Source organism: Solea senegalensis, linkage group LG21 (assembly GCF_019176455.1).
Source record: "Solea senegalensis isolate Sse05_10M linkage group LG21, IFAPA_SoseM_1, whole genome shotgun sequence".
Taxonomy (NCBI): domain Eukaryota; kingdom Metazoa; phylum Chordata; class Actinopteri; order Pleuronectiformes; family Soleidae; genus Solea; species Solea senegalensis.
Genome location: NC_058040.1, coordinates 1,305,121 through 1,329,144, shown reverse-complemented (window position 1 = coordinate 1,329,144; position 24,024 = coordinate 1,305,121). Strand labels below are relative to the sequence as shown.

Below are 24,024 nucleotides of genomic sequence, written 5' to 3'. Positions count from 1 at the left end.
CTCATTACAGGGCACAAGCGGGGGGAGGAGGGACAGGGGGCGGAGCCCGGAGTCCGTCAGGATCAGGTGGGAGGTGCACTGCGACTCCACACAGAGAGAGAGACAGAGAGAGAGAGAGAGAGAGAGAGAGAGAGAGAGAGCGTGTGACTGACACTGCAACGGATGACTTTCACCATCTTCTCCCTCCTCCTGCTGCTTTATTTTGAAATCCTGGCTGCACACACACACACACACACACACACACACACACACACACACACACACACGCACATGACATCTGCAGCAGGTAAGACTCTTACTCCTCTTCATCATCATCATCATCTTCATCCTGCTGCTCCTTTCACAGACTCTGACCCTCATTTATTAAAATGAGCTCTAATCACACTGTGAATGTTGTGGGTGTGTTTAACTGGCCAAAGCTTGATAGTGTATTGATAATGTATTGATAGTGTATTTATAGTGTATTGATAATCTATTGATAGTGTATTGATAATGCATTGATAGTGTATTGATAATGTATTGATAATGTATTGATAGTGAATTTATAGTGTATTGATAATGTATTGATAGTGTATTGATTATGCATTGATAGTGTATTGATAATGCATTGATAGTAGTATTGATAATGCATTTCGATAAAGTATTGATAGTGCATGGATAATGCATTGATAATAGTGTGTATTGATGATGCATTGACAGTGTATTGATAATTTCCATTGATAGCGTATTGATAGTGTATTGATAATGCATTGATAGTGTATTGATAATGCATTGATAGTGTATTATTTATTTACTGGATAGTGTATTGATAATACTATAGTGTATTGATAGTGTATTGATAATGTATTGATAGTGTATTGGATGATGCATTGGATAGTGTGTTGATAGTGTATTGATAATGCATTGATAGTGTATTGATAGTGTATTGATAGTGTATTGATAATGCATTGATAGTGTATTGATAGTGTATTGATAGTGTATTGATAATGCATTGATAGTGTATTGATAGTGTATTGATAGTGTAGCACTGTGCAGGTGTGCAGGCTGATTGATGGCTTCACTCCACGTGCGTTTCAGTCTCAGATGTTCAGAGTCTGAACCTCAACAGGTAAAACGTGCTTGTGTGAACATGAAAGAAAAGACTTGATGTATTTTGTTACTTTTGTAGCAAGAGGTGATTTTTTTTAAGAGGAAGACATTCATATTTATGACAGTGTGTGTGTGTGTGTGTGTGTATATGTGTGTATATGTGTGTATATGTGTGTATGTGTAGGACAGCGTGAGGATCATGGTTGATAAAACACAATGAAGGTTTTTGAATCATGAACCTCAGGCAGTGGCTGTGTGTGTGTGTGTGTGTGTGTGTGTGTGTGTGTGTTCCCTCTGCCTCCTCACTGTTGTTTTGTTGCAGTGAAATGACAGATGATGGTGTGAATGAATGAATGAGTGAGGAGAATACAGATGAACACATGAATAAGCAGCAGTTTTCTGGTTATTGCTGTGGAGAGACAGGAGACATTTCTCTTTCTGAATTTTAACATTTTATATTTGTTTCAGTAAATAAAAAATTATGTATTATATAGATTAAATTATTTAGATAATTTCAGATGTGTAAATGTGAACATTTTCCCTCTGATGTTGAGATAAAAACATTCGTTCATGAACTCTGATTACTTTGTTATTTGTAACAAAACAAATCAATAACAGTCAGTGTTGTTAATCAGGGTTAGAACACAATCGATTTTATCATTAATCCCTGAGAGGTGTGCGTGCGTGTGCGTGCGTGTGCGTGTGTGTGTGTTAATTAGGTTATGTCATCTTATATCAAGTCGGTGTAGATTAGTTTAAATTACAGGTTAGGTAAGATTATCAGTGAAGAGCATAGTTTAGATTACATCATGTCAGTTTAGGTTAATCCGGTGATGTTAGGTTTAGTGTAGGTTAGTTTAGTTTGGGTTATAGTTTAGATTAGGTTAAATCGAGTTTAGGTTAAGTAGTGTGGATTAGGTTATTTGCCACGTACTCTCAGCGGAGCCCCCCAAGGCTGCGTCCTGAGCCCTCTGCTCTACTCTCTCTACACCCATGACTGCAGAGCCACTCACCCCTCCAACATCATCGTGAATTTTGCGGACTACACGGTGGTGGTTGGCCTGATCTCAAGGTGGATGCACTGTCGACATGGTGCCAGAAAAACAACCTGGACCTGAACGTCTCTAAGACCAAGGAGCTAGTTGTGGATTTTAGGAGGGAGAAGCAGAGGAGCCATCACACCCCCCTCAGGATCTACGGGGGTTAGATTAGGGGAGAGCAGTTAAAATTAGGGTTAATTATGACAGATTAAGATATACAGTAGGTTAGGTTAGTTTATGTCAATGTAGGTTAAATAACTTCATTAATTTAGGTTAGATTATGTCAGGTTGGGTTAAACTGTTCTGTCCTCTCAATGTAAAATTGTCTAAATTGACAGAAAAAGACAGAAATATTAAAACTATTAACACTAGAGAAACTGGTGTTTAATTACAGGGAAATACATTCAGTTGATCAATTTTCAGTTTAACAAGTAAAATGTTGACAGTTCAAAGGATTTCTTATAGAAATTGAATTATTGGATTATAAAGTGAATCAGTTCCGACTGAGAGTGTAAGAATCACTTTGATCGACAGAGTTAAACTGTAGACTGTTTCCATTCAAGTGTCCAGACTAGTGCTGTCGAACAATTAAAATAATTAATCACATTAATGTCACAGTTAACTCACAATTAATCTTGTGATTAATCGCATTAATGTCATTGTTAACTCATGATTAATCGCATTATTGTCATAGTTAACTAGCGATTAATCGCATTATTGTCACAGTTAACTCACAATTAATCTTGTGATTAATCGCATTAATGTCATTGTTGGCACCATGAGGACCATTATTGTCATAGTTAACTAGCGATTAATCACATTAATGTCATAGTTAACTAGCGATTAATCGCATTATTGTCATAGTTAACTCGCGATTAATCGCATTAATGTCATAGTTAACTCATGATTAATCGCATTATTGTCATAGTTAACTAGCGATTAATCGCATTATTGTCATAGTTAACTCGCGATTAATCGCATTAATGTCATAGTTAACTCACGATTAATCGCATTAATGTCATAGTTAACTCGTGATTAATCGCATTAATGTCACAGTTAACTCGTGATTAATCGCATTAATGTCATAGTTAACTCGTGATTAATATCACATTTGTATCTATTCTAAATGTCCGATTATTTCTTCTCATTTTAATGTTCTTATCAACATAGAAAAGTGGATCTTCTTGCTTTGTGCAGATGTTTTTTTATTGAGACAAGTTAACCTCACGATAAAAAATAAATTGCCGCCGTTAATAGCGCGTTTAACTGACAGCACTAGTCCAGACACGTCTTCATGTTCTGTTCACACGTCCATCATTTTTAATCTGTACATCTGTGTTATCTGTAAAATGAATAATCATAAATCATAATGAAACATACACACATGTGTTTACTGAATGTGTAAATCCATGTTGTGAATTCCTCACTGCAGAAGCTAAAAGGTCGATTTAAAAATAAAAAAAAGTCCTTGACAAAATCTCAGTACACAGAATTGGCTTTGTGTCTATTGTGTACATTGTGTACATTGGGTACATTCACAATGTCTTGATTTAAAAATGGTTTAAAATAACGCACGTGTCAACATTTGACTGTGTGTAGACAGTTTAACTGAGGTCTGAATAAATATCCAAACAAACAGCTTCTGTTACTGATGAACACGAGGAAACTGCAGCATTTTCCACTTTTAATAAACATGATTCACATTCAACACGTGCAAACAAAATAATACAGAAAACACTCATTCTAGATGTCGTGTGAAGACTCGTACAAAGGCTGCTAATTATACTATTAATATCGCTTCTGTTGTATTAGTTTTAAATCAATGGTAAACTATTTGTTTGTTTGAGCAAAACACCGTGTAGATCAAGGGTGGGCAACTAGTTTCCCCAAGGGGCCACATGAGAAACAAAAAATATTGTTGAGGGCCAGAACAATTTTGAATGAATTTTAATTTAATTTTAATCTCTTTTATCTAAAAAAGCAGTAAATGTTATTGTTTTGCTGTAAATTGTGCAGCATACAAACACACAATTAACACAATTACTAACCAACTCTATTAAAAATATCAAATGACTGCAGTATATAATGAATACTATTATACTATACTACTGTGTTGTTGTACGGTGAATATATTATTTTATTTTACACACACACACACACACACAACCCGCCCCGCACAGAGCGCACCTGCACGCACACACACACACACACACTGCAATCACAGTGAGTTCACGTACGAGTGACGGAGCTTCACTGGTTAGAGAATAAGAAAATAAACAAAACTCCTGAACTTAAACCAACAAACTTAGAGGAAACTTACCGCGGACATCGTTGTTGTCGCTGCCTCCTTCATCAGATAAGTCTTCGTGTTTCAGATTATAATCTCTGTGTCTTGTGAACCACAAACTAAACACACGACGTTACCTTTGACGCCTGTAAATAAATATGTAACAGTCCATGTCGTGTTGAAAACGCGCCATTCGGAATGAACTTTTCTTTTTTTAACGTCAGCCGACATTTTTAGGGGTCCAGGTGTAACGGACGAGCGTCACCTGTTGCTAAGCAGACAGACGCAGACGCGCGCGTTCATAAATAAATCAAAGTAACACAGTTGTGTTGTATGCAGCACAAATACTTGTTGATCTGTGTGTATGAGTGGTCTACCGCGGGCCGGACAGCGATGCCCAAAGGCCCAGGGCAGGTGGAGATCCATGGTAGCTACTGCTAACGATGGCTAACGGCGGTTAGCCTAAGAAACGTTTGCGTCCATGTTTTTTTTTTTGAGGATTTATCAACAGGAACGTGATGAACTCAGGTGACGTCACTCCTGCGTATTACTGCTAATGTGACTGGAACATAATCCACATGTGTGAGAGAAGTGAACTTAAACTTATATCTGTGTCGATTTCAGAGCGACTGTGTCTGTAGAGCATGCTAGCATGTTAGCATGTTAGCATCAGGGATGACACCATCATCGCAATCTCGACAATATTCTGATTCTGATCAATTCTTTTGACATCTTTTAAATGAAGGAAACTACTAATAACCATTTAAAACACACAATGCTCCATCAGTGAAACAATATTCTGCTTCCACAGACTAAATTAGATTAAAATGTTCTTATAATAATTATTATAGTCAGCTTATAGTGATCATGTGACATTTAAGTTTGACTTTGTCTACGATTTTGACCAGGATTGAAGAATCAAATCGACTCAAAATATGATGTTATAAACCACGCCGTGTTCCTGTGAGCTGCTCTAATTAAAATATGACACAGGAAGTCATTTCAAGTTAAAACAATATCCAAACATACTCAGTGTGTGTCCGTCAGTGGGTCAGTGTGTGTCCGTCAGTTTGTGTGGTTGTGTGTCAGTGTCTGTGTGTCCGTTGTCTGTCAGTGTGTGTTGTTGTGTGTCCGTTGTCTGTCGGTCGTGTGTATTGTCATCAGTTTGTGTGTGTGTGACTGTGTGTGTCAGTGTGTATCCGTTGTCTGTCAGTTTGTGTCTTTGTCTGTCAGTTGTGTGTGGTTGTGTGTCAGTATCTGTCAGTGTGTATCTGTTGTCTGTCTGTCAGTTGTGTGTGGTGTGTGAGTATCAGTATCTGTTGTCAGTGTGTGTCTGTTGTCTGTCTGTCAGTTGTGTGTGGTTGTGTGTCAGTATCTGTCAGTGTGTGTCCGTTGTCTGTCAGTTGTGTGTCGGTATGTTGTTGTCATCTGTCATTGTTAGTGTGTGTCCGTTGTCTGTCAGTTGTGTGCTGCAGTAATACACAGCCTGTCAGGCAGAGTGTGAGTTAAATCTCAGTTTGCTGACACAAGACCTTGATAAAAGTGTGGCTGCTCGTCTCATAATGATTGATTTATAATATAAGGACCTCAGGAAGGATGAGTCCACGCCTCTGCACCGTTCTTGTCTTTACCTTCTTTGTTTTTAATTAAAACCAGTTTCTGGTCCACGATAATTCTCACTGGTCAGAAGTTTATGTCCAGGTTAAATAAAGGTGAAGCAAAAATATGGACGACAGGTTGTTGTTGTTTAAGGTTAAAGGCTAAAGTGTTTCGTGTGATCTCAACTTTAAAGGATGGAGTAGGCTTTTTGAAGTGCTGACTCTGCTGTGAGCGCCCCCTGCTGCTGAGGAACAGAGGCTCACTCTCAATGAAAACACATTGTCAAGTCTACGTCTCAAGTCTTTATCTCACTGTGAGACAGACTTGTCTAACAGGAAACTGAAGTCTGTAAACCACTCACTCTCCCACACCAAAGCCCACAGAGAAAGTCAGTGATTTTAGCTGCAGGGACACAGGAGCTGCTGGTCCTCTGCTGCCTCCTGTGGTCACTTTGTGTCACTGAGGTCAGTCTGAACAAACGATTTCAAACGCTGAAGAGACAAAATCAGACATTTGAATTTAGTGATGGAGGCAGCAGTGTGTGTGTGTGTGTGTGTGTGATGTTAAAATCACTGATTGAGCCTGATTGGGTTATTTATAAACGCTTGTTTCTTTCCTCTCTTGTGACAGGTGTCCTGCTCTCATGCTCCTGAACATGGAGCATGAAGTCCTCACTGCATCAGAGCTCTTCCAATCGACTCTTCTGGTCTGAATATGACAGACTGTGGCGGCGTCTCTGCTCCTGGACGTGGACGTGATCAGCGAGTGTTGGCAGGAATCTACAAATGAACCACAGGAGCAGCAGAAACAGCTTCACCTGCTGCTTCAGGCGGAGGCTCGGCCTCCAGGTGTAGGAGCAGATGGGACACGAGTGCGCTTCATCTGCTGTAAACACTTTATCACAGCAGACGGATTGCGATGGTTCCTGCGGAAAACGCCAGTGTTGTCTCGGCTGCGGATCGTTGTCTGGACTGCAGCTCGTCCTCGGATGTGGGCGTGACTAAGGTGGTGGTTCTTGGTTTGGTGCTGGTGGTGTTTGCCGTGTTCGGCGTCCTGGGAAACATCCTGGTCATCCTGTCCGTGCTGTTCCACCACCACTGGCGCTCAGTGACGCATTACTTCATCGCTAACCTGGCGGCGGCGGATCTTCTGCTCAGCTCCGCCGTCCTGCCCTTCTCCGCCACGTCGGAGGCTGTGGGCAGTTGGGTGTTTGGCCGCACCTTCTGCAGCGTCTGGGCCGCACTGGACGTCCTCTGCTGCACCGCCTCCATCCTTAGCCTGTGCGTGATCTCTATCGACCGCTACCTGGCCGTCAGCTACCCTCTGAGGTACCCGGCCATGGCGACGGGGAGGCGTGGCCTGACGGCGGTGGCTGCACTCTGGTTACTGTCTGCAGCCATTTCTGTTGGTCCTCTGTTCGGCTGGAGGGAACCAGAACCCGAGGACGAGACGGTGTGTCTGATCACGGAGGAGCCGGGCTACGCCTTGTTCTCGGCGTTGGGGTCTTTCTATATTCCTCTGGCCATCATCCTGGCCATGTACTGCCGCGTGTACACGGTGGTGAAGAGGGAGACCAGCGCCATCAGGAAGGGCAGCCAGGCGGAGGGCGTGGAGACGGAGGGCGTGATGCTGAGGATACACCGAGGAAACGGTGGCGCTCAGACGGGAAAACGGGACGTTGAAGAGACAATGAAGAGGAGGAGGTGTTGCACTTTCTCTCCGCCCAAGTTTTTCAAGTTCACTCGAGAAGAGAAGGCGGCAAAGACTCTGGGCATCGTCGTTGGCTGCTTCGTTCTGTGCTGGCTGCCGTTTTTCCTGGTTTTACCCATCGGTAAATTTCCTCCTTTACATCCACAGGTTTTCACATTTCTGAGCAACAGAACCACAAAAACCCCACAACTCTCAACTCAACTCATACACATTCTCTCCACAGCACACAGAAACCACCTCCACTATATTCACCATAACTTCCTGGTGTTCAATAATCCAGCTGGACTATTTCCTGTAATCTGTCAAAGAGATAGATGTTTAGTGATGTTCACATCTGCTGTGTTCTCCTCATCACACTGACATAGAAACACCTTTATTACATCTAATACCATGTTCAATCACAAGTAATGAAAGTGAAACTACTAAACCACGGACTAAAAGACAAACATAGTGAACAACTAGTAAAGTTAGAAAAACTACAACACCACAACGGATCTAGCTAGACCGGAAACACAACAACAGGCACGCTGCACACACTTGTTTCAGCTAAAGAGTAGTAGCTAACGTTGTGTTTTGAGTGGATGGCGAGCGCTGTGCGCTTCTCCGTCTCCAAGCGGGCTCTACGTATCCAACGCATCCCCACATCCAAGTCATGATGTATGCAGTGCGATTAATTAATGCGATTAATCATTAATGCGATTAATCATGAGTTAACTATGACATTAATGCGATTAATCATGAGTTAACTATGACATAGTGACATTAATACGATTAATCATGAGTTAACAATGACATTAATGCAATTAAATCCGCGAGTTAATGCTATTAATGCGATTAATCATGAGTTAACTGTGACATTAACGCGTTAACGCGAAGCGGGTCATTAACTATGACATTAACATTAATGAGCGACGTGTCGATTAATCATGAGTTAACTGACGTGTCACATTAATGCGGAGTTACAGCGGCATGAGTTAGTTGCTGTGGCCGGCATTCGCATTAATCATGAGTTAACAATGACATTAATGCGATTAATCATGAGTTAACAATGACTGCGTATTAACGTGTCACGAAGTTAACAATGACATTAGCTATGACATTAATCGCGAGTTAACTGTGACATTAATGCGACGTGTGAGTTAATTCATTACTAATGACATTAATCATGAGTTAATCATGATGCATTAATCATGAGTTGTCTGCGACATTAATGCTAATCATGAGTTAACAATGACATTAATGCGATTAATCGCGAGCCAATCCTCGTGACATTAATGCGATAATCACGAGTTAATTAACATTAATGCGATTAATCATGAGTTAACTATGACATTAATCACGATTAATGCGTGAGTTTACTATGACATTAATGCCATTAATCACGAAGTTAATCATTAATCATTAATAACTATGACATTAATCTTTTTATCCGCGGAGATTAACTATGAGTTAATCGTAGTGAGTTTACTGTGACATATCACGATTAATCATGAGTTAATGCGTTAATCCGAGGGGACATTAATGCGACTATAATCACGAAGTTAACTATGCGATTAATGCGATTAATCATGAGTTAACTACTTGACATTATCGTTAATGTGAAGTTTTACTGTGACGAAGTTAATGCGATTAATCACGAAGTTAACTATGACATTAATGCCATTAATCATGAGTTAATGCTATTAATGACATTACTGCGACATTAATCGCGGTAATCTGTAACAATGACATTAATGCGATTAATCATGGAGTTAACAATGACATTAATGCTGAGCATTGTCACGCGTTAATCATGAGTTAACTACTTGACATTAATGCGATTAATCAATGAGTTAACTGTGACATTATGCGATTAATCGCGGAGGTTAACTATGACATTAATGCGTTAATCATGAGTTAACAATGACATTATGCGATTAATCGCTTGAGTTAACTTAATCACGAAGCTAACTATCACATTAATTAATCCGCGAGGTTAACGATAATATTAATTAATGCGACATTAATGCATTAATCACGAAGTTAACTATGTTAATTAATGCTTATTAATCACGAGTTAATCTTGTCGTGCGTTTTCGTGAGTTTACTGTGACATAATGCGACAATCATGAGCACTGGGGACATTAATGCGATTAATCACGCGAGTTAACTATGACATTAATGCGCATTAATCATGAGTTAACTATGAATTGCGAGTTAACTGTGACATTAATGCGATTAATCACGAGTTAACTATGACATTAATGCGATTAATCATGAGTTAACTATGACATTAATGCGCGCATTAATCACGAAGTTAACTATGACATTGTCGTTAATCATGAGTTAACTATGACATTAATGCGCGATTAATCATGGGAGTTTACATTGTCGATTAACATTACATTGTCACATTAATCATGAGTTAACGATAAGTTATGACATTGCGATTAAATCTATACTAATGCATTAAGTTAACTGTGACATTAATGCGATTAATCGTGATTAAATATTTGAATCATTTGAAAGCACTTCTAACTTAATTTTAAAAATTGACCTGAAGTCATGAAGCTTGTTTATGTTTAAGCTAAAGTAGTGATTCACACTATAGTTATTATATACATTTATCTTTATAAACATTAACTGTGACATATGATATTTTAGCAAAGAAAAGGACACAAATATCGTTTAAATGAAACTGAAAAACTAAAATAACTTGAAGAGGAACAGAAGAGAGGCGAGCAGATATGAAAGCAGCAACTCACAGGAAGGCGGAGCTAACAATCACAGTGGCGCGAAAAACACAGGAAGTAAAACTAACTGAAACAGGAAACAACAACAAAGACGACAAAGAAGAAAAAGTGCTGACTACAACAAAGATAAGATGGATAGATACTTTATTCATCTCACAGAAAAATTCAAGATTATGTTAGAAAATAGAAACACAAGAGGTGTGCAAAATACAGTCTAAATAAAAATAAAATAACATCTACATAATTCATTTAACATTAAATTTATATGAACAAAGAAGAAAGAAAAACTTCTGTGTTTAAATCACTGTTCACACACACACAGTCATCCACCGCTTTAATCTAAAATCCTAAAGATCTGCATTATTCCCTAGGACTGGACTGGGATTAGTGAGTGTCAGTGTGTAATTATGGGTAATAATCTGTCACAGATGGGGAGATTATCATTCAGAAACGGATCCAGTTACAAACAGAGGGATTAACGTTGAAGGAGGACGAGGATTAAACACAACATATATTATCTTTATTTTTACAAACGGACTCAGATTAATCATGTCATCCAAATGTAAACAGGTGTGTGGCAACTCTTACGTTTAATGAATGACTTTAAAATCACTGCTGTAATCTGATAGATTAGAGGTAAAAGGATGAACATGAGTCATAGATGACGGCATTAAATGTAAGTGTGTGTCTAATGAGATTCAGACACTGTGAAGGTTCAAGAACAGTTTCATTTTCCATATATATATATATATATATATATATATAGCTAGATAGATGTATATCAGATCAGACACGTAGTCTCTAAAATATTACAATTAAAACAAATATTCAGTCACAAATGAATTCAGTCACTTTATTATTTTTTTTAACCAAGATTTTAAAAACACATTCTTTGTACACAAATATTTCTCAGCATTTGTACAAAGTTCATTCTTTTTTTTTTCAGGTATGAAACTGGTATGAAACACTTCTGAAACAGGTATGAAACTGGTGTGAAACAGGTATGAAACTGGTGTGAAACAGGTATGAAACAGGTATGAAACAGGTGTGAAACTGGTATGAAACAGGTATGAAACAGGTGTGAAACAGGTTGGTCTGCAGCCGCTGTTGTCTGCTTACAGCTTGTATTTTTATTACAACCTATGTAAACATGATGCTACAGATTATTAGCCGAGTTCATCGTAACAACTGAAGAATGAATGAGTGAGTGAGTGAGTGAGTGTGTTCATCTTTTAGCAAGAAAGCTTCGGCAGATTTCCACGTCATGCAAACTCAAACTTACTTAAATGAGGAGAGAAGAGAATTCTTGATTTTAAGGACAATTTGTGTTAAATGTGATAAAACAATGAACATTCAACACTTCAGCTGTTAATCGAGGCCTCTATGAACACATGAATGCTTTTATACATGAATATTCAGCCGTTTAAAATAGTAAATATAATGTTTTAGAAAGGTGTGCACGGACTACACCCGGCATAGACCGTCAGGGTTTTTAAACTAAGTTGTGTGGCCAATGCTTCGTATACAGATGTATGTAACACACGACACCGTACACAAAAACTAAACCCATGACTTATAGATGTTTGTAACTATGCTAATCATGACTTTACTATTGTCAGAGTATGAAAGCATGAGCTGTAAAACACAGTAGTGTTGTAGCCATGGAAACACAAAACCAAGAAGTGGCAACTAGTGTACAGCAGCCATTTTAAACAAGGAAAACAGGAAAAGATGTTTTTCTGTTTTAATTTGATTATTTTATTGTGACTTTAGCACTAACACATTGACTGTGTGCTGTGAATAAATACCAGGTCACAGTTAAAAGATGAGTGGAACACTGTCACATTTGAGTATTGTTCCAGAAAATAAACCAGCAGTTTATTAACCCTTGTATATGGTGGTATATGGTGTTTGGGTCTGTGAGACCGGTTTTCATTTTTTAATGAAAGAAAAATGCTGCGATTCGTTTTTCAAACTCAGACTCATTTCCTGTTTAGAACATATCTGTGTGTGTGTGTGCGTGTGTGTGTGTGTTGAAGGTTGAAACATTGCAAAATTCAAGCAGCAACACTGTCATGTGTATATATGTACATACGTGCTCATGTTCACACACATTGTACTCTCTGCAGAGTTGTTAGTCATAATGTATCAGCTGTAACTCTGAGGGGCGGGGCGAGGCACTGGTCCTAGTTGAACAGGTGTTTTTCACTGAAGGTCATAGAAGAGAAAAACATCTCCACAGACTCGGTGATTACAGCGACTCACCACGATTCACACCATGACAAAACAAATCCCTGGATCTACCCATTGATTATTTTTAGTTCCAACAATCAATTACTAAATTAATCCACAACTATTTTGATAATTGATTCATCGTTTTGAAGCTTTTTTTCTTGAAGCTTCTTAAATGTGAGTATTTTCTTCATTTCTTTGCTCTGCATAACAAAGAAATCATTTCCAGGTTTGACGAACACTGATCAACATTTTTTAAGATTTTCTAATATTTTATGGACCCAACGATTCATCGAGAAAAGATCGTTCGTTGCAGCTCTAATTATTTAACTGGATCAGCTCCAAATATGGGTTAATGGCTTTGTCTTTGATTGACACCACAGTCATGGTCGGTCCTGTTGGACTAAACCTGCAGGAGACAACAAAAACATGACCTCCTCGGCAGAGGTAATTACAGCTCTTTCACCGACTTCCTGTGATATCTAATTGCCCTGTCGGAGTGCCCTGTATGTTACATTTGCCCCCACTATAAACTGATGGGTTATTGTGACGAGTGATACCTTCTATGATTCCATGCAGTGGTACTTCCTGCAGTAAACTCATTTCCATCGTTAAAAATAACTCACTGGATAAAGCATTGCTTCCTGCCCACGGACCTTCCAGGATCCATCGTTGTCAACCTGAGTAGATTTACAGTTTACAAATGATTAAAAAAAAAGTTTCAGGATTTTACGAAGAACTCACACAGTTGAGAGTAGAAAAACATCATCAGAATTTTACTTTCAACAAAGCAAATACATTCAGAAAGCAGCTTCTCTCTGCCCAGATCTCACATTAAAAGTCGTACCTTTACATTTTCAGAGCAAAATAAAGATGTCTAACTTTGGTAAGTAGTGCGGTTACAGAGAATTACACTGGGCAGAAAAGAAACACAGGATTAGGATCAAATAAATACCATTTACAACCAAAATAGATTTGGATTGGTTGAGAATTGTAGGACTTAACACTCCACACACACACACACGTGTTAAAGTGAAGAACACTACTCTGTTTTAAAGATGTTCAGTCTTCATGTCTCCTGCGTTTGCTCTGTGGAAACACACGGATGTATGAAAGGCAGCGACAGTTTCTAAGCTCTTTCCAGGAAATGTTGGCACTGCCTACTTCCTCTTTCTGCCCCGTCCTCTCCTGCCTCTGCTGGAGGCGGGGCCTACTTCTGCTGAGCCCAGAGCGCCGTCTGCTGGGGCGTCTGGTACGTTGAGCTGTCCCTCCTGGATTTCACTGCGAGCGTCAGAGGGCAGATGATCGATCTGCTGCTGCGTCTCCAGATGAAACATCATATCTCTCAGCTGCTCCTGCAGTTCTGAGATCATCGTGTCTTTACGATCTCCTGCACAAAACACGCACATGTTGCACAGATTTCAAAGGGAGAAAACATACAACTGTAACACGAGAAAAAAAACTAACCAAAAATGCATTTGTTTGACCAAATCCCCGGGTTTTGCAGGCCGATAATAAAAGTTGACTCGTGAATTTTACAGTATGTACAATTTGTGTTATTATGTTATATTGTGCTATTAACCCGAAAACAATCAACTAATTCATTTTTGCTTTTAGGGATCACGTTGTAACATCATGTCATGGACTACAGATGATTGATAACTATCCCTTTGTCTAAAAGTGGCTCATTATGCTGAGTATTAGCACTTAGCTCGGGGCTGATAACACGGCTGTAAAAGGTCAAGCGTAAAGCATCCTACTCGCATATCTGGATATACTTGATGAACCAACTTCAAGTGCTCTGTAAAAAAAAAAGCATTTGCAAATTCCTGCAGAAACATTATTGTTCTTTTGTCGAGTGTCAGGTGAGCTGTGGACAAAGGTGTGCTGCACTTACAGGGTTAAACAAACATGACTGAATAAATATACACACAAAATCTCAGTCAATCAGATCACACAGGTTCATGTTAGTGTGAACAGGAAGGAAGGGTACATGTGTCTTCCACATCAACACATTATACAAGGGCACGTTTGTTTTAAACCACGAGGGAAAAATACAGGTGTGTCTAAACCACAGACACAGACTTTTCCATTCAAAGCTCGTGGATGTTGCCCTCAGGCAAAGTAGTGATGACAACCTTCCAGGGCTTGGTAATTAAGGGGTATGATGTCACTTTAACTGCAGATATTGTGATGTAATAACGTTTACTTGTTACAAGGACTATATGTATACATACGGCAACAAACACACTGAGGGTGGAGTCAAAGGAGGAGTCAGTGTGCTGCTGCTGAAGGCACCAGACCAAAGTGTCAGGTGCACACGCCCCTTTTCTCTTTTCAAGTCTGTCTGAATAACAGAATGGAAAATAATATTCATATTAGAATTTGTATGAGTGGTCAAACTGTGGGTCTGAAGACGTGGTGACCTTGTCTGATTATTTCTTTTAACACATATTATTCCAACTGTGCTTTATATTTTAATTCAAAGCTCCCGTTCAATATTCAGTGTAATAGATTTAAAATATGACAGTGGATTGCCATGACCATTCAACTATTAACTACTCTAATGCAAGAGAGAAAACTTGTGTATTATTTTGTCTGACATGCAAATGTGAAGCAATGAGTTATTCTGCGTCTACATGTTTCTACAGTAGATGCTGGCGCACACTTTATTCATCTATTACATTTTATCTGTCACCGTTTAGTTCTTTAAATGTATTTTTATTTTCATTTTACATGAACATTTGTTATCACCCGATGTAGCTGAGATTGGCACAGCACCCCCCGCGACCCTCTGGTGGAGGATAAAGCGGTAGATGATGACAGATGATGAACATTTGTAACATTTGTATTTTAGTCTCCAGTGTTTGGCTTGAGTGGTGTGATGTGTGTCAGGTGTGTGTATGTAGTGTATGTAAATAGGTATGTACTGTCCTGCCACTGTGTGTAGAGTACGAGGGCTTGTGATACTGACTCCAAAGTCTATTTCATTTAGAAATTCTTGAGAAAATCTCACCGCTCTCTTTTCCTTTGCGTTCCTTCTCTGCCAGCTGTGCCTGCAGTTGTGTCTGATTGACTCGCAGACAGCGGTTCATTTCCTGCTCGTCCTTCAGCTCTTGGCCCAGCTTCAGCACTCTGCTGTTTGTCTGAGCCAACCTCCACACACACACACACACACACACACACACACACACACACACACACACACACACACACACACACACACACACACACACACACACACACACAACACACAGAGGGCTCTGTTAAGTTTATTATCAAGTTCTTTACAGAAACGTCCCCTTCTGCTGCCATTGTATCCATCACTTACTGGAGTATTAAAATAACAGGAAAACCTTTGATACTGTATTCATTTCATACTGTAGTATGAAATTTAATCTGTTTGGAAAATTGGCTTCCGGACATTCCTGGAAATGAGTAGGGGGTGGACAGCAGAACTGGCACAAAATGTATAAAGCAACATTTGCCCCTTTAGAAAATGTCAGAAAAACATCACATATCAAATTACAGAATGACGCACCTTTCAGATGTGGAGCCAGAACATCTGAAAGGTGTAACTTTCAAATACAAACAAATGTGAGACACAATGGAGAAAAATATAATTCTAATTGATTTTTCCCCACTAGTGATTCTTTGCTGCAAATAAATGCAGGTCAGCTAAAAAGCCAAGTTGATGTTTTTCTATCAATATATCCCAACTGTTGTGCACTCAACACAAATTCTGACTCTGAAAGTTGTCCCTCTGCATGTGAATATGTAGATTACAAAAACCAAAATGTAAATCAGTAACACCTACTTTTTCTCCATGCCCTGCTTCTCTTTGGTCAATTCTCCCAAGCGTTGCTCCAAGTTATCACAGCGCTCCAAGGTTTCCTTAAATTTAGCTTTCATGTTGTTAATCTGAGGGACAAACACAGGAGTTAAAGTGAAGAAGATGCATACAGTTAGATCAGTCTGTCTATCTATCTCATACGTATGTGTGTATGTATATATATATATATATATACATATATATATATGTACACATGGACCTATGTATATACACAAACAGCTACTCTTTGTATTAGCATATTTAAAAGCTCGATGGTTCTATTGAGCACATCCGTCGGTACCTCCTCAGACGTCTCCTTCTCCAGACGAGCGATCTTATTCTCCCAGTAAATCCTCTGAGACTCCAGCTGACCCGTCAGCAGGTAGGAGTACTGTCGACATGGGCCACAGATTAGACCACTATAGTTCTGATTTAACAAACAAAAGCATGAGAAAGGAGATTCTTACTTCGAGCTGAAGTGCATCGATTTTCTCTTCATGACACGTGCCTCCCTCACACTCATACTGCACCATCTTCCCATCAGTCTTGCTGGCCACCAAACGATGTACATAGTTATCTATGAGGACGTGGATCAGTCAGTCAGTGTTGAGGATAAAAATATCTTATAGATGAAACTAATAATTGATTAACCCATGTCCCTATGCCCAACACTGTGTCCAAATTGAGTCATAGTCAGGACAAGCACTTATCACTGAGGACTGCAATGATGAATTGACTCTCAACGTAGTCGCCTACTTTGATAATTACTTATCACTTTAGTCAGCTTCTTAAATGTGATTTTTTTTAGACATTTATTTTTTACATTAATGGACCAAGATATTACTTACTAGAAAACTAGAAAAAAAGGTTCCTGTGTGCACCCCGTTAATCAGATCTGCTTCTTCTTTGGTCGGTGCCCGTGATTATCAGATCTGCTCTCTCCAGAACTAATCAATCTTTTGTTAAGTCAGTTCAGCCGCTCCACAAAAAAAGTTTGGATGGAAGGAGAACTGTAATCGCCAAAAAACTTTTATCAATTTAAATGTAGCTCACAGTTTCTGTTGCAGCTAATTTGGGAATCATTCTGTCGTCTAATGGCTATAAACAGTTAGTAACAAGTGATACCATGTGATAATTCCCTGGAGAATCTAGCAAATGAGAGCAATAACAACGGCAACAACTTACATCCCACAACACAGACTGCAGCTGCAACAATGAATCAGTAAACAACTACTACATTAACTGTCACTGTCACTATTACTATAACTGTACATTCAGTTTCTTGAATGTGACAATTCTTTGGATACATGACAGAAAACAGGATCACTTTTTCAAACAAGACATTTGAGGACATCATTTCGACTTTTGGGAATCCCTAACAGACATCATTTAATGGAGCAAATAACTCTAATAAATAATGGAAACAACAATTGTGGAGACCCACATCAGTTCAGTACCTCCTGCGTAGTCCCAGACACGTTGGTTGGTGAGCTGCATGGCATAAGTGTGCTGTGTTTCTTCAAAGTGCTTGTACGCATGCCGGCTGATGTAGCGACCACAGCCGATGTGACCGCAGATCAAACAAATCCACAGGTTCTGCGTGAGTGTGTGTGGAGGGAGGGGGGTGAAGTTTTAAAGACTGCCAAGAGAAGACGAGCTTATAAGAGAGAGAGTCTGGTATCTCTTACCTCCTGCACACCACATTCAAAGCATTTGTTCTCTTCTACTGGTTCTGGTGTTTGGATGTACCTACACACAGGACACCTGAAAACAGAGCACACATTCAGCTGTCGTCACACATGTGTGTAGTCTTTTACAAAACACAAGAATGTGTTACGACTAGAGATGTGCGATATGTCACTGTTTACGATACAGGAGGCAGTTTTGCCTGGCGAAGGATATGTTGTTAACCCTAACCCTTAGTATCCTTTAGCAGCGATGTTGTTAGACCTGCAATAATTCAGAAAGGACGTATTTACCTCGCCGTCGTTGCATCTATGGGACGTGCACTGTATCCAGCCTGTTCGCTGTCCCCCCCTCTCAGTCTCCGCTACAGTGCACATAAAGTAAATGCACTGCCCCATTACAACAGAGCCTACACAGACCTGACAACCTCTAAGTATTAACATTAACATTAAAATAATGTTATATAATGTTACATAATACGTTACTATGATGCGTCACTTTAAACTACACGAAAAGGGAATAGCGGTTTTCAGTCTTTGACAGTCTCGCTCGTTTTCCACGGGAAGGTGGTGGTGATAGATTTATAGTCAAAAAGATATTTATCTGTTCCATGATAAATACTAGACATTAGTCCATATCGCCCATCTCTAGTTATGACATGGACAAAAGAACAACACATGACAACATGACATGAAGCTTAGAGAAGTCTGATAAAGGACATGAGTAACATGGCAATATCTTTAACTGTACTCACGAGACATAATCCCACCGCTGGAGACACTGGCTGTGGAAGCTGTGATTGCACAGAGTGGTGAGGATGCCGTTGACTGACTCGTCCATTCTCTCCAGGCACACGGTGCACTTTGGCAACTCAGTGACCTCCATCACTGGTAGACTGGCTCCCTGGGGAATTATATAGAATAATTATATATTTTTTGTCCAGGCCAGTTTTATTGTTTGTTTCTTAAAACAATTCTGCAGAACCACGATTCAGAGGCAATGTGTGATTTACATTAGTTCATATTCAGTACATTTTTACGTATTATCAGCGAGTTTCAAGTTATTTTTCAAGTAATTTCAGAGAACATTGTGGGTTTCTCTTTAACAGAAGGGTACCAACAATTGTGTGTATGTAGGAACACAACGATTATTTTCTCGATTAATCGAGTATTTGTTTGTCCATAAAATGTCAGAAAATGTTGTCGTTTTGTTCACAAACCAAAATGATTCAGTTGCAATGATTTCTTTGTTATATGGAGCAAAGACACCAAAAAATATTCACATTGAAGAAGCTGAAAAATCAGAAAGCTTGCTTTAATTATTGATAATAATTAATAAGTTGGCGCTCAGGCCCTGATTAAAAAAACAGAGGGAACAAGCAGCAAGTAAAATGCAAGTAAAATGTGTGTCTTTGTAAAAAGAGTAAAATCACTGTAAAGCCACTTTTAAAAACTTAAGTTTTCAAAAGGAGATCAATTACTAAATGAATCGTCAACTAATTATATAATCAGTTCATCAGCTTGAATGTTATTTTTAAAATTAAAACAATTTCCTTTTCTTTTTTCCAGCGTCTTAAAAGTTTATAATTTCCAGTTTCTTTGCTTCATGTTTGTGGACAAAACAAGGCTTTTGAGAGCATCGTCATTATGAGGTTTAAAAACACCAGTCAGGGTTAGAGTTTCGGGCTGCGACTGGATTGCAATCGGATCTTGATGTGGACACCGGAGACGCATGTTAATATCAGGTGTAAATGCATGTGGTGAAGTGCTATCTGATCACTATCTGATCACAGAAAATGGATTCTAACGCCAGGTGTAAAAGGGGGCCCAACTGTGAGTTAAGGATGTTGCTAGGTTTACCTCTTCAGACTTTACAACCTCGGCCCTTTCCACATAGACCAGTTGGCAGACTGCTTCCTCTATGGAATTGAACGGACGACTATTACACGCCATGTAAAAACTGTCTGCATCTGCCTGAAAAAAGGAAACAGTGTAGAGGTAAAAAAAAAAAAAGAGAATTACATCCTGGGTGTCTAAACAACGACATGAACAAATCAAGGACTGTCCATTCACTGAGATCCATTCAATTCAATTTCTACATGACATTTTTTGATAATAAAAATCAAAAAACGACAAATCGAAAATGACATTTACAATGGTGCAATTCTTTCATCCATCCCATCTCAAATTTCATTTCCAGGAAATAAGACATTTTGTTTTCTTGTTGCAAAACCTTGATTGATGTCTCTTTCAGACTTTACCTGTGCACGGAATTTAATCAGAACCATGTACTGGTTAGGAGTGGAGTCCCGTATAATCTTCATGTGCTCCATCACATCATTAAACGGAGCCATAAGCTTCATGAGGTCATGACTGGTCATGGTTGCCGGGACGGTCAGGATACACACCATGGCACTACGTCTTACATCTTCAGTCAGTGAAGTCATTTTGCTGCAACAAGACAAAAACATGAAACTAATTAAAACTATTCTCAACGTCTGGAGCAATGAATATACATGTGTTAGCTGTGACTGACTTGGTCTTGTAAAGGTGCATGATTCCATAGATGATCTCCACACAAGGGTTTCCACTGAAGAACGAGATTTGATCAGGCAGCTGCTTGGAGGGAGAGTCCGGCGCAGAGCTGGACATCACACCACTGTCCTGTGACGCCTCTGTGTCCTCAGTGTTTGCAGCCCGAACTTCACTGGTCTGCTCAGCTGAACCACCAGGGTCTTCACCTCCTCCTATAGAGGGACAAAAGTGTTGCTGCCTCGGGTCAAATGTCAAGTGTTTAATGTTTCAAAATACTGTGAAGTCATGTTCACAAGACACTGGGTGTGGTCAGATCGATAAAGGATGTGTAATTAACTCTGGTCGAATCACTTAGGATGGATGTTCATACCAATGCAAGTATTCATTCTGTAAAAATGTTGTCACAACCAACTAAGAGTGAATGTAAATGAAATATTCCTAATTAAATTGGAATCTAATCGAATTGAGACCTTGTGAATCGGAATCGAATCGAAACAGGAAATTGGTTGCGATACCCAGCCCATTGGGTTGATAAAAGTAATATAAAATATTTATTTTTGGTATGAAAGAGTTTAAAATGATGTATGAACGATGTTGTGTATGTTTGGGTTGATTTGGTAGCTGTGGGGGTTATAATTGATTTTCATGTGTGACGGTCTGGATTCTTCTGCTAAGGAGAGGGTTTGTCTGCGTGAGCTCCACAGAGCCTGAGACGACACCTGCTCACAGGTAGAGAGAAGTTGACTTAAGGTGTAGTCATTGATTGAGTTATTGATTCTTCTGAGGTTATTTTTGTTGAGTGAGAAGTTAGTTATTGATTTTTTCATTTTTTCTACTGACAACCATTTTTCGGCTGCGATCAAAACATCATTTCTGCTTTTTGGGTCACTGTCTTTTGATGCTGGGCCAACCAGGCAACACATCAACACAGTTCCTATTCTTTAAAACAGAGCTCACACACAGAAATGTTGTTGTGAATTATTTGTAAGTTGTCCCTTTTCTGCTCCTTTGTTTTTGTACATCCTACAACATGCATGTCTCACCTGGGCAGGGTTCAAATGTTTCGATCACCATGTCCCCCATGGCTCTGCTGCCGATGTGCTGGTGCAGCACAGCTGCTCTTTCCAGCTCGGTCTTTCCACTCAGAGTGTGTTTGGCCAAACCCAGAGCCTTATCCTGCAGTTCCTCCTCTGACATGTCTTCAACTGCACATTCAGACAACAAAGAGTGAGACAGTGAGACAGCTTTTTGAAAACAACACTATGCAGAGAGTAGAGATGTAGCACTGTGAATTTACACTGCAGACAACACACACTGAGATAAAGAGAAAGGAAAAGTAATGGATGATTAAATACAGAAGGCAGTAAAATCAACTTTACAGATGCAAACTGTCACTACATAATACTACTATCAATCATTGTGATGACTTCAAGGAAAGAACTCTTTATAATTTAGTTTGAAACCTTTCAGATTCACCCCTCGATGTCAGTGTTAGGATGGAGAAAGAGGAAGAGGCAGACAGGTGTGGCAAGTGGTTAAATAAGTTGTTGTTAATCTGAATATAGATAACATATGCACAGATAACTGCGATTTATTTCTTCCTAACAAAATCACAACTTTCAAGAACTTCCCGAGAACAAGTAACACGTGAGCGAGAAATGTGTGAGTTCTGTGTCTATGCAACGAAATTATAAATATTCATAAATCCAGTTTCACATATCTACAATTTAATACTGACAAGTTATTATTCTGGGGGAATATAAAATTGAAAAAAAGTGACGTCATTTGTTCTAGGCAGAATTAAGTTGCAAATATCTGAAATGACAACTGTCGATGGGAAGAATGTCATAATAAGTGATTAATTACAGCAATCTCTAATATTTACAAAGACTAGCTAAACGCTGTGCCATACTATACACATGTTAAACATGAAGGAAACTTACCAGCCGAGTACTGAAAACCCTGAGGAGAAGGAGACTGGTCGGCTAACTCCAGGCGTATAACAACCAGCGGAACACTCATGTGTTTAGAGAGAACAAACTTCTACACGGAACAAAACAAGTCGGTGACAGTTAGCCGCACCGCTAACTTAGCTACGCGTCCAGCTAATAGCGCTAATTGGCTAGCGTCTATACTTAGCATGCCAAAACAAACGCCCTACTGTTGAAAACTACGTAAGTCATATTACGTAAGTCATCTTCACCGCACATCAACACAAAAGACAACACATTAGCGCTTTAAAGACAGCGCCGAGGAGTCTGTCCACTTTTCTGTCGTCACAAGGAGCAGGCTGCTCTTGATCACACTCAAAGAAAGCAGTCGCGATTGACCTTCAAAGTGTTGCTGACACCCTCAGGCGTAAATGTGTACTGCAGCAGTGACACAGCTGGGTTCGAGCGAGCGTTTTGTCGCGCCTGTCCAATCAAAGGCAAGAGTCCTTTGATGATTTTGAACGAAGAAACAGAAGTAGTTATTACCACAAAACAATTCTTACTCTTATTCTTATTCTTCTTATTAGTGAGGTATTGTTTTTAGTGGCTATGTGTGTCTGTCTGTCTGATTGTGTTTCTGCACTTGCACTTTGCAATATGACCAACAGAGGCTGACAGGTCTGCCATGTCTGATTGCCTTTCTTTAATCATATAAGTTCCAGCAGGTTATAAGAGGATTAAGGGACGGCAATAATGAGGCCAGCGTTAGTGTGATTGTACTAAAGAACATCTTCGTGTATAGCATAACATGACATGTACAGTCAGCTAGAAATCATTCAAATAAATTTGTTTTGAAATGTTCTGCTACATGAGCCTAATCATCAATTACTATGAGAACAATACAGTCAATTGTTTTTGTGGATTTATTATCACCTGCATATAAAGAATTGTTGTTTATGTTGCTGTAGAATGATCCCTTTATAAATCACAGGAACAGAATTCTCTACCATGGAGTATGTCCTATTAGTTTGCTCAAGGTATTAGCGGCACAATTTTGATTACTGATCAATTGGTTCGAGTGTTTGTTTTTTTTCTAAAATATAAATCAATGTGACTTCAGCTGCTTTAAATGTGACCGTTTACTGTTTATTTACTGATCATTCATTACAGCCCTAAATTTAAAAGTCAGGAGTAAGACTTCACAACAGTGTCATTTATTTTTTGTTTTTTTATTTAAAAAAAGCTTCGACATTCCAGTGTTTCTGTTTTCCATTTTCTAACAAAAGAGGAGGGGTTGAGATGACGCTCCAGATTGTCAACCGTAACAGAACCCCAACAAACGCACATGTAGT

The 24,024-nt window shown here is 39.3% G+C and overlaps 2 protein-coding genes across 3 annotated transcripts; one reads left to right on the top strand and one right to left on the bottom strand.

The window, feature by feature from the left end:
* The first annotated feature begins 6,596 nt into the window (after positions 1–6,596).
* LOC122758435 (alpha-1A adrenergic receptor-like) lies at positions 6,597–8,340 on the top strand. The gene has a single exon (XM_044012626.1). The coding sequence runs from the start codon at positions 6,934–6,936 to the stop codon at positions 8,083–8,085; it is 1,152 nt and encodes a 383-aa protein (XP_043868561.1). The 5' UTR covers positions 6,597–6,933; the 3' UTR covers positions 8,086–8,340.
* A 5,110-nt stretch (positions 8,341–13,450) lies between these two features.
* LOC122758589 (BRCA1 associated protein) lies at positions 13,451–23,057 on the bottom strand. 2 transcript variants are annotated; one of them, XM_044012838.1, is made up of 13 exons: positions 22,685–23,057; positions 21,785–21,946; positions 20,743–20,953; positions 20,468–20,657; positions 20,067–20,180; positions 18,962–19,110; positions 18,210–18,285; positions 17,979–18,117; positions 16,989–17,098; positions 16,823–16,912; positions 16,507–16,610; positions 15,706–15,845; positions 13,451–14,079 (listed from the first exon to the last, which is right to left on the bottom strand). In XM_044012838.1, the coding sequence occupies exons 1-13, from the start codon at positions 22,761–22,763 to the stop codon at positions 13,850–13,852; spliced, it is 1,794 nt and encodes a 597-aa protein (XP_043868773.1). In that variant the 5' UTR covers positions 22,764–23,057; the 3' UTR covers positions 13,451–13,849. The 2 variants fall into 2 exon arrangements, with proteins under 2 accessions (XP_043868773.1, XP_043868774.1); XM_044012839.1 differs by lacking the exon at positions 13,451–14,079 and adding an exon at positions 14,086–15,237 and having other exon boundaries at positions 15,682–15,845.
* Between the last annotated feature and the right edge of the window lie 967 nt (positions 23,058–24,024).

Excerpts from the sequence above, each read along its gene's own strand:
- LOC122758435 (XM_044012626.1), top strand. The coding sequence starts at position 6,934 with ATGGTTCCTGCGGAAAACGCCAGTGTTGTCTCGGCTGCGGATCGTTGT.
- LOC122758589 (XM_044012838.1), bottom strand. The coding sequence starts at position 22,763 with ATGAGTGTTCCGCTGGTTGTTATACGCCTGGAGTTAGCCGACCAGTCT. Across the intron at positions 16,611-16,822 it reads AGAAGGAGACGTCTGAGGAG|ATTAACAACATGAAAGCTAA; the intron begins GTACCGACGGAT and ends TTTGTCCCTCAG. Across the intron at positions 15,846-16,506 it reads AAGCAGGGCATGGAGAAAAA|GTTGGCTCAGACAAACAGCA; the intron begins GTAGGTGTTACT and ends GTGTGTGTGGAG.